Here is a 10,540-nt window from a genome sequence, read left to right as displayed (position 1 = left end):
GACGGCTAAAGGGATCAAGGGGTATGGAGAGAAAGCAGGAATGGGGTACTAAAGTTGCAAAAATGATCAGCCATGATCTTATTGAATGGCAGAGAAGGCTCGAGGGGCCAAATGGCTGACTCATGCTCCTATTTCTTATGTTCATATCAAACAATGTACAGGTCTTGGGAGGAGGGGGGAGTTGTTAGAGATGGGCTATGTCAACCGAGGCTTCAATTTGCAAGAGTCATTGTGTGCTTACTGGACTGTGGTCAAGCTCTTCACAAGGGAAAAGGCCTGACACAAACTGCCAGCTACACTTGGATCATGTCACCCATATTCATCTCTACATTGGTTGACCACAAAGCTGCAGTTGGGAAATATCTCGTGGATCATTCGCTCCTTGCTGACTAATGCTCGTGTGTGTGTGTATATGCGTGCAAAAATAAGCTGAAGTGATCCCAGAAGAGAGATCATTCACAAACCACAAAGGAAGTAGAGTACACAAAATGTCCGAGTCAAAGTTTTTATTGAATGATTACTTTTTTGAAAGCCTGTGGACTTCGTCACTCTCTAGATCTTTATATCCAGGTCCCTCGCACTACTGTTAATGTTTGTTGCTGGCAACCCCCTTGTCATGACATCACAAAACACCTCTATTCACTTCTCACACAAACCAAGTGCAGCAATACTAAAACACATTCTCATGTCCAATTCCAACAGCCTGCCATAATGGTGACTGCACTTTGAAACAAAATTAAAAGTAAAACTTTTCACAAAGGTGATGCAGCAAAAAGATCATTTCAATTCTTCAACGTCATGTCAGAATGGTGTCGTCGACTTGTTCTGTCGAGTCCGCCTGGCTGGCAAGTTTCTTCAAAGATCGTCGATAGCTTTCAGCCAATAGATCCAGACTAGCAGTATCAAGAATTTTAGAAACATTCTGGAGTGAAAGAAAAAAAAATTATGCACACGAATCCATGAGGATCTACCATCTCGTAGAAACATTTCAGATGATCAATTAATAATTATAAACCAAAGTGACATCAAAACAACAAAGGGACAGGTAGGAATTATACCCATCTCATCAAAAGATAGTCTATTTTTCCTTGGTTTCCTCATTCTTTGAATGTAGCTTTTATTTATTGATTCCACATTTCCCTATTGATCGTGTAGCCACATGCCTCCCTACTCCAGCTGTATTTACACACCTCCAAACGGATCTTTTGAAATGAAGCAGCCGAGATTGAGGAACACATTAAAAATAGGAAGCTTCAAGCTGTGCCGCCAGAAAGAGAACTGAAGACCAGGTAGAGAGAGAGCTTTTTTTTCTCTATTTATGAAGGCGAAAGTACATCTCGGAAAACCATACTGATGGTATATAATCAGCATTCCCTCTCATTCCATAAACCTCCCAAGATAAGTGAATTACGGCAAAGTCATGCGGAAAATGAATACAGAGCCCGGGAAATTAATGCAGAGACCAGCAGCATCGAGGTGCTCTCAGATCGAGTGAGACTCCAGAGGAGAACACCTTCATGCTGCCACCTTGGACATAGAGAGAGAAATCACAACATGGGTGTAGGATAAACATGACCATTGATTTGCCCTGGCAATTCTTGAAGGAATGCAATCAAATACACTGATCAAGCAATCCACCGAGCCAGATCCTGCTTAGCAACAGGCTTTCCAAAACTTCCGATGCCAAATGAAGCCAATGGCCTACACACTGGCAAACGTTCTTGGCTCCATCAGTGTCGGAATGTTAAAATTCAGTGAAAATCGACAAAAGAAAGATGTGTGGGGACTGCTAAAATTTCAGCACTGTGTTCCATGAACATCCTTATGTTTGTTCAAAATAAGATTCAAATTTTAGTAGGCACAGTACAGAAACAGTTTCATTTTTCAGATGCCCACCATGAACCTGGAGACCACTGCGTGCTCACCAACGAATTGGAGCGAGCTGGTTTGTAATAACTTCCACCTGTACCCTGAAAGAATTGGGTGATAGATCTTGGTAAATACCATAGATAACCCCCAAGGGGTTGTACTCATTACCACGGAGCAAATCATTTCCACTTCGTGTTGTAAGATTTGAATGTGGAAGCTTTTCTCCAGTATTAAGGACATGTTTGTTACTGTGGCCTTGTCGAGACGGACCCTCCCTCCAATGCAGGTTCTGGTGCACAATATAGCATGTCTCGCCCTTCATCTCACAAAATAGGTCCCATCGGCACAATATCTAAATGGGTGATTAATACTGAAATCCAACAATTCAGAGATCAGGCTAACCCCAGCTCAGAGTTACCAGAATTGGTACTGTTTATGGCCTCATTTGAAGTCTGTGAGGAAGTAATAGAATCTGTGAAGAAATGTTCTTACTTGGTATAGTGAGGGATTGCTCAATGCCACAGGTCAGTCACTTGACCCTTGCAACAAGTATTGCCAGTATTTTTTTTGTTGCAGCTTTGCCACAAGATCCAAGTCTTGGTAACCTCATTTGTATTTCTGCCTGCTTTTTAAAGCTACATAATCCAGAAGAAGCTTGGGTTTTTGGTTTAAGTTTGAACGCAATATGTCCAGGCATTGGTGCCTTTTTTTCTGGCCTCGAGTCATATGGAGTATGATTGGACCAGAGCTGTTGTTTGGACAAGCCCCAAGGAAGGCCCTGATCTGGTACTAAAGCTCTGCTTCTTTGAGGTCAATGTCTTTCTGTCTGGAATGTTGGTCACTGGAAAGGACCTGGAACAAGGCTGCAAATCTTGAAACTGGTCATCACAGTTGGTCCAAGTCAAAGACCAGTCAATCTGACTAAAAGGAGGCAAGCATCAACTGACCAACAGAAATTCAGACACTTGACCCAGCAATGTTTCACCGTTAAAAAGCATCTCTTAAAGAACAAGTTACATTTATTTGTATATGGGAGATCAAATAAACAGTGACCCCGAATATATTCTTTACATCGGAGGTAAAATCATTTGGCACATTCCGCATACCTGATACAGCTCTTCTCCTTCCCTTAACCTCAGCAGGCTGACGATGGCCTGTTCACTGTATGCTCGCACACTGGTGTTTTTGTCTTTTGTATTGTCGAGCAAGGCTTTCAGAATAGGTTTGATTGTCTGGGGGTCAAGTGGATTCAGTGTGTCTTTATTTATCAACCAGATCATTTTCTCAGTCACCAGCTTCAAGTCACTTGATGAATTCTGCAAATTCTGTATGGAGAGAGTTGGAGAGTTAAGTAGTCTATCATCAGACCAAAAACTACATGCGAGACCATTCCAAACTAAAATATTTAATACTTTAGTTCCTCAGCCCCATTCCTCACCCAGTGAAACCTGACCCCCAAGTGCCATCCACTGCCACCAGTCACTTGTGTCTCACTTATCGCTCAGTAATTTTCCTGTGCTTCGTTTCACAGGCAGTGGAGCCCATGATCTGCCCAGATCTCACCCCCTAGAATGTTCTTTCCCCTCCTCGTCCCTCCCAGTTCATTCCTCCCCACCAGCACTTACCCCACTCGTCATCAGCAGCCCTGTCAAAATATTTCAATACCTTTTTTCTTATAGATTCTGTGTTTTAGATTTATTAAATTAGGATCTGCTAAGTTGCAAGATCAGAAGGTGTGATGTTTGGTTATTGCTGAGGTATTAAGGACCTCTATAGCTTACACATGATATATGCTACCACAAAAGTTCTTTACACATCAACATGTTTAAAGTCAGAAATGTCTAATTAAAATCTGGTTCTGATTCGTTATTAATCTGTTGGAAATCACTCCGTGTCAAATCACTTACTTAAATACATAAAGATCCAGGGGTGGGGGTGCAGGGGCGTAGGGGCGAGATGCAAGTTCTTAAGTGGAAATTTTAAGCACGTCGACATACGTAGGTTTCATCTTCTGGTTTGAAATTGTATTTGAAAACTTTGCTATCTTGCACCCGCAAGTCAAACCAGTTCTTGTGTGAAATTGCTTCTGCTTGGTCTAATCACTGGCAGCAACCCAGCTGAGGAATAATCTTTCTGACTGGATTTGCTAGCTCTTACCTTCACCAGCAGCGTGATGAGTTTTGGAGACACAGTCCCATTCTCGCCCTGCATTTGGTGTTTCATCAGGAAACCCATGGCTCGGATTCCACTTGTGGCGATGGGAATCTACAATACAAAACGATGTTGAGTCGGTGCAGTAAATGAATGAATATTCAATCTCTTAAATCAAAGGTCCTGTCGAAACCGACCAGTAACTTCTCCCAGGTTTATTACTGCCTGCCCAGCAGCAGTGCTCGATACCGGAGCGCTTACCACAGTGAATTGCAATGTTTAAATAAAAGATGTACATTTAGATAGTTCCTCATTACATTCCTCCCCTGAGCTCCACTCAATTAATTACTTTAAAATAGCAATTAATTAACCGGTCTTGGAAATTAATACCTCACACCCATTGTACTGGGAGTCACTGATTCCATTTTCTGGCTGTGAACAAGAAGAAAACAAACACACAGAGGCAGGGAGGTTTTTTGGAACATGAAGACTGCGAATTCAGTCAGACTTACAGAAAGCTGCGAAGAGCAGTTGGTCCATCGAACATTCCCTTCCACCATCTAACCCTTCCCTCCCTACCCACCACCTGCAACTGTGAAGGCTTTTATTGAGGCAAAAGGCAAGAAATGCTAAAGGATAATTAGAAGCTATCTTAAGGCAAGATGCCTGTTCTTTATTTCGTATTATTGAATTACGAGTACGATCATATCGTCTGTTTGGTACATTCATCTTACTGTGAAATAAAGCCATTTAACCGTTCATATCTAGCCTTGTCTCACCAAGTGCTTGCTTGGTCCACATGAGATAAACACAAATATCCAGCCGAGATCACAACAGGAAGCTGTCGTACGACTATATACAAGCCAGTACGCGTCAACTCCCAGATACTCAGGCTGCATCCAAGATCGACCAACGCCACTTAATCCAAGTAGCAATGGCAGACCTGGATTGGAAACAGATTTCTAACACTACTGGCCAGGAATATATTCCAAACTGTGAGCTGTCATGACAAATCCTTCAGCTGTGCCAGGAACACACTTCACAAATGGAAAACATTGGGAGGCAGTGGATTTGAGTAATCAGTTGCTGGTGAGGATTTTTGAGACACAAATGCACATTCTAAAGTCAGCATAGATGGATTCATCCGATATTGCTGAATTTAAGGTATGGAGTCAGTTCAAAGTTTTGATACTTCTGCGACAAGACAAATTCTGGATCACAGGGAACAAGATTCACGTATGGGAATAAAGGTGGGTGGGACGGGATAACCATATTCCACTGACAAAAAAACGTTTAGATTTGAAATTCAACTGTCATTATGCGAGTGGCTACAGCATTGGGCTGGATGAGAGACTAGTTAAAACATTTTTAAAGAAAGCTTCTCTCAAGACAGACACTGAAGGTTGTATTGTAACTAGTTCAAGATTTACCATTTAGATTTTTAAACTGTTTACAAGTTTAAATGTTATACTTTATATGACATAAATTCAAGCTTAGGAGGGTTATAAAACAGAAAAGAGTGACTAAAGTAAATGTTGTTCCCTTAGAAGATAAGAAGGGGGATTTAACAATGGGAAATGTGGAAATGGCTGAGACCTTCAACAATTATTTTGCTTCGGTCTTCACAGTGGAAGACACAAAAACCATGCCAAAAATTGCTGGGCACGGGAATGTGGGAAGGGAGGAACTTGAGATAATCACTATCACTAGGGGGTAGTGCTGGACAGGCTAATGGGACTCAAGGTAGACAAGTCCCCTGGTCTGGATGAAATGCATCCCAGGGTATTAAAAGAGATGGCGGAAGTTATGGCAGATGCATTCGTTCTAATCTACCAAAATTCTCTGGACTCTGGGGAGGTACCAGCGGATTGGAAAGCAGCTAATGTAACACCTCTGTTTAAAAAAGGGGGCAGACAAAAGGCAGGTAACTATAGGCTGGTTAGTTTAACATCTGTAGTGGGGAAAATGCTTGAAGCTATCATTAAGAAAGAAATAGCAGGACATCTAGATAAGAATAGTACAATCAAGCAGATGCAACATGGATTCATGAAGGGGAAATCATGTTTAACTAATTTACTGGAATTCTTTGAGGATATAACGAGCATGGTGGATAAGAGGTGTACCGATGGATGTGGTGTATTTAGATTTCCAAAAGGCATTCGATAAGGTGCCACACAAAAGTTACTGCAGAAGATAAAGGTACGCGGAGTCAGAGGAAATGTATTAGCATGGATAGAGAATTGGCTGGCTAACAGAAAGCAGAGAGTCGGGATATATGGGTCCTTTTCGGTTTGGAAATCAGTGGTTAGTGATGTGCCACAGGGATCGGTGCTGGGACCACGACTGTTCACAATAGACATAGATGACCTGGAAGAGGGGACAGAGTGTAGTGTAACAAAATTTGCAGATGGCACAAAGATTAGTGGGAAAACAGGTTGTGTAGAGGACACAGAGAGGCTGCAAAGAGATTTAGATAGGTTAAGCCAATGGGCTAAGGTTTGGCAGATGGAATACAATGTCGGAAAATGTGAGGTCATCCACCTTGGAAAAAAAAACAGTAAAAGGGAATATTATTTGAATGGGGAGAAATTACAACATGCTGCGGTGCAGAGGGACCTGGGGGTCCTTGTGCATGAAACTCTTTTGGAAAGAGGGACCTGGGGGTCCTTGTCAAAAAGTTAGTTTGCAGGTGCAGCAGGTAATCAGGAAGGCGAATGGAATGTTGGCCTTCATTGCGAGAGGGATGGAGTACAAAAGCAGAGAGGTCCTGCTGCAACTGTACAGGGTATTGGTGAGGCCACACCTGGAGTACTGCGTGCAGTTTTGGTCACCTTACTTAAGGAAGGATATACTAGCTTTGGAGGGGGTACAGAGACGATTCACTAGACTGATTCCGGAGATGAGGGGGTTACCTTATGATGATAGATTGAGTAGACTGGGTCTTTACTCGGAGTTCAGAAGGATGAGGGGTGATCTTATGGAAACATTTAAAATAATGAAAGGGATAGACAAGATAGAGGCAAAGAGGTTGTTGCCACTGGTCGGGGAGACGAGAACTAGGGGGCACAGCCTCAAAATACAGGGGAGCCAATTTAAAACCAAGTTGAGAAGGAATTTCTTCTCCCAGAGGGTTGTGAATCTGTGGAATTCTCTGCCCAAGGAAGCAGTTGAGGCTAGCTCATTGAATGTATTCAAATCACAGATAGATAGATTTTTAACCAATAAGGGAATTAAGGGTTACGGGGAGAGGGCGGGTAAATGGAGCTGAGTCCACGGCCAGATCAGCCATGATCTTTGTGAATGGCGGAGCAGGCTCGAGGGGCTAGATGGCCTACTTCTGTTCCTAATTCTTATGTTCTCGCTGCAACTGGATATGGGAGTTTCTGGATGATGCGCATAAGAGTGTCTCCAGCTGTAGTCACTTAAGCTTGTGGAAGAACAGGAATTAGTCACATACAGGAGATGGCAGACATCTGCAAGACATGTTCCAAGAGGTGGTCACTCACAAGTAGACAGAGTGACAGGATTAGAAATCATCATCCCATTGGGGTGAGAAGACGAATGGGAAGGAAGTGGAGACCTGATGGCACTTTCTTGGCAAATGTTTCCAATGTTGAACACATGTTCTATGGGCAAGAATTCAGGGAGGGCAGCCACAAGCAATACCACTCCACCTTGGAAAAGTGGTTGCTAAAGTGCAGAAACAGTGATAGAGCAAGATTCTGTAGGGAGAAGATACCCTCACCTCCCACCCTTGATTCAGCCATTTTTGCTCGTTTAAATCCAAGGGACGCTGATTTTAACATTTAAGGTGCACAACTGGTTTAGTGATTCATCATCAGATCTGGCTGGACATCAAGCATCGATTTTAAAATTCTCATCCTCGTGATCAAATCCCTCCATGACCTCGGTGCTCTCCGTCTCTTTAACCTCCTTCAGCTCGACAATCCTGAGAACTCTGATTTCCTCCAACTCTGGCCTCTTGTACATCCCACATTTCCTTCGCCTCACTATTGGTGGCAGTGTCTTCGGCCAAAGCTCTGGAATTCTCTCCCTAAATCTCTCCGCCTCTTTCTCCTCCTTTAAGATGCTCCTTAAAACCTACCTTTTTGACCAAGCTTTTAGTCACCTGTCCTAATGTCTCCTTCGGCTCAGTGTCAATTTCTGCCTGATTACACTCGTGAAGCACCTTGGGAAGTTTTACTACATTAAAGGTGGAAGTTGTTACATAAGAAAGAAGGAAGAAAGACTTGCATTTTGATAGCACCTTTCACGACCACCGGACGTCTCAAAGTGCTTTACAGCCAATTAAGTACTTTTGGAGTGTAGTCACTGTTGTAACGTAGGAAATGCGGTAGCCAATTTGCGCACAGCAAGCTCCCACAAACAGCAATGTGATCATGACCAGATCATCTGTTTTTTGTTATGCTGATTGAGGGATAAATATTGGCCAGGAGACCTGGGCTAACTCCTCTGCTCTTCGAAATAGTGCCATGGGATCTTTTACGTCCACTTGAGAGGGCGGACGGGGCCTCAGTTTTTACGTCTCACCCAAAAGATGGCACCTCCGACAGTGCAGCGCTCCCTCAGCCAGAGTGTCACCCTATTCGACCCACTGAGCCCAAGAACATGAGAAATAGGAACAGGAATAGGCCCCTCGAGCCTGCTCCGCCATTCAATAAGATCATGGTTGATCTGATTTTGGCCTCAACTCCACTTCCCTGCCCTCTCCCCATAACCCTCGACTCCCTTACCTTTCAGAAATCTGTCTATCTCCACCGTAAATATATTCAATGACCCACAGCTCTCTGGAGTAGAGAATTCCAAAGATTCACAATCCTGAGAAGAAATTCTTCCTCATTTCCGTTTTAAATGGGCCACCCCTTATTCTGAAACTATGCCCCCTAGTTCTAGATTCCCCCACGAGGGAAAACATCCTCTCTGCCTCTATCCTGTCAAGCCCTTTCAGAATAGAAACATAGAAAATAGGTGCAGGAGCTGGCCATTCAGCCCTTCGAGCCTGCACCGCCATTCAATGAGTTCATGGCTGAACATGAAGCTTCAGTACCCCCTTCCTGCTTTCTCGGCATACCCTTTGATCCCCCGAGTAGTAAGGACTTCATCTAACTCCCTTTTGAATATATTTAGTGAATTGGCCTCAACTACTTTCTGTGGTAGAGAATTCCACAGGTTCACCACTCTCTGGGTGAAGAAGTTTCTCCTCATCTCGGTCCGAAATGGCTTACCCCTTATCCTCAGACTGTGACCCCTGGTTCTGGACTTCCCCAACATTGGGAACATTCTTCCTGCATCTAACCTGTCTAAACCCGTCAGAATTTTAAACGTTTCTATGAGGTCCCCTCTCATTCTTCTGAACTCCAGTGAATACAAGCCCAGTTGATCCAGTCTTTCTTGATAGGTCAGTCCCGCCATCCCGGGAATCAGTCTGGTGAATCTTCGCTGCACTCCCTCAATAGCAAGAATGTCCTTCCTCAAGTTAGGAGACCAAAACTGTACACAATACTCCAGGTGTGGCCTCACCAAGGCCCTGTACAACTGTAGCAACACCTCCCTGCCCCTGTATTCAAATCCCCTCGCTATGAAGGCCAACATGCCATTTGCTTTCTTAACCGCCTGCTGTACCTGCATGCTAACCTTCAATGACTGATGTGCCATAACACCCAGGTCTCGTTGCACCTTCCCTTTTCCTAATCTGTCACCATTCAGATAATAGTCTATCTCTGTTTTTACCACCAAAGTGGATAACCTCACATTTATCCACATTATACTTCATCTGCCATGCATTTGCCCACTCACCTAACCTATCCAAGTCACTCTGCAGCCTAATAGCATCCTCCTCGCAGCTCACACTGCCACCCAACTTAGTGTCATCCGCAAATTTGGAGATACTGCATTTAATCCCCTCGTCTAAATCATTAATGTACAATGTAAACAGCTGGGGCCCCAGCACAGAACCTTGCGGCACCCCACTAGTCACTGCCTGCCATTCTGAAAAGTACCCGTTTACTCCTACTCTTTGCTTCCTGTCTGACAACCAGTTCTCAATCCACGTCAGCACACTACCCCCAATCCCATGTGCTTTAACTTTGCACATTAATCTCTTGTGTGGGACCTTGTCGAAAGCCTTCTGAAAGTCCAAATATACCACATTAACTGGTTCTCCTTTGTCCACTTTACTGGAAACATCCTCAAAAAATTCCAGAAGATTTGTCAAGCATGATTTCCCTTTCACAAATCCATGCTGACTTGGACCTATCATGTCACCATTTTCCAGATGCACTGCTATGACATCCTTAATAATTGATTCCATCATTTTACCCACTACTGAGGTCAGGCTGACCGGTCTATAATTCCCTGTTTTCTCTCTCCCTCCTTTTTTAAAAAGTGGGGTTACATTGGCTACCCTCCACTCCATAGGAACTGATCCAGAGTCAATGGAATGTTGGAAAATGACTGTCAATGCATCCGCTATTTCCAAGGCCACCTCCTTAAGTACTCT

The 10,540-nt window shown here is 43.6% G+C and overlaps 1 protein-coding gene across 1 annotated transcript in view; it reads right to left on the bottom strand.

The window, feature by feature from the left end:
- Positions 1-491: 491 nt before the first annotated feature.
- Positions 492-10,540, bottom strand: part of gcn1 (GCN1 activator of EIF2AK4) — a 154,919-nt gene continuing 144,870 nt past the window's right edge. Inside the window, exons 56-58 of the mRNA XM_070887575.1 lie at positions 4,027-4,134; positions 2,976-3,194; positions 492-922 (exon numbers count right to left, since the gene is read on the bottom strand). Coding sequence (XP_070743676.1) covers positions 797-922; positions 2,976-3,194; positions 4,027-4,134 — 453 coding nt within the window. The 3' untranslated portion in view covers positions 492-796. The remainder of the gene's footprint in view (positions 923-2,975; positions 3,195-4,026; positions 4,135-10,540) is intronic.

This window comes from Pristiophorus japonicus, chromosome 8 (genome assembly GCF_044704955.1).
Source record: "Pristiophorus japonicus isolate sPriJap1 chromosome 8, sPriJap1.hap1, whole genome shotgun sequence".
Taxonomy (NCBI): Eukaryota; Metazoa; Chordata; class Chondrichthyes; family Pristiophoridae; genus Pristiophorus; species Pristiophorus japonicus.
Note: the sequence above shows the minus strand (reverse complement) of the source record. Positions and strands in the feature narration are given on the sequence as shown.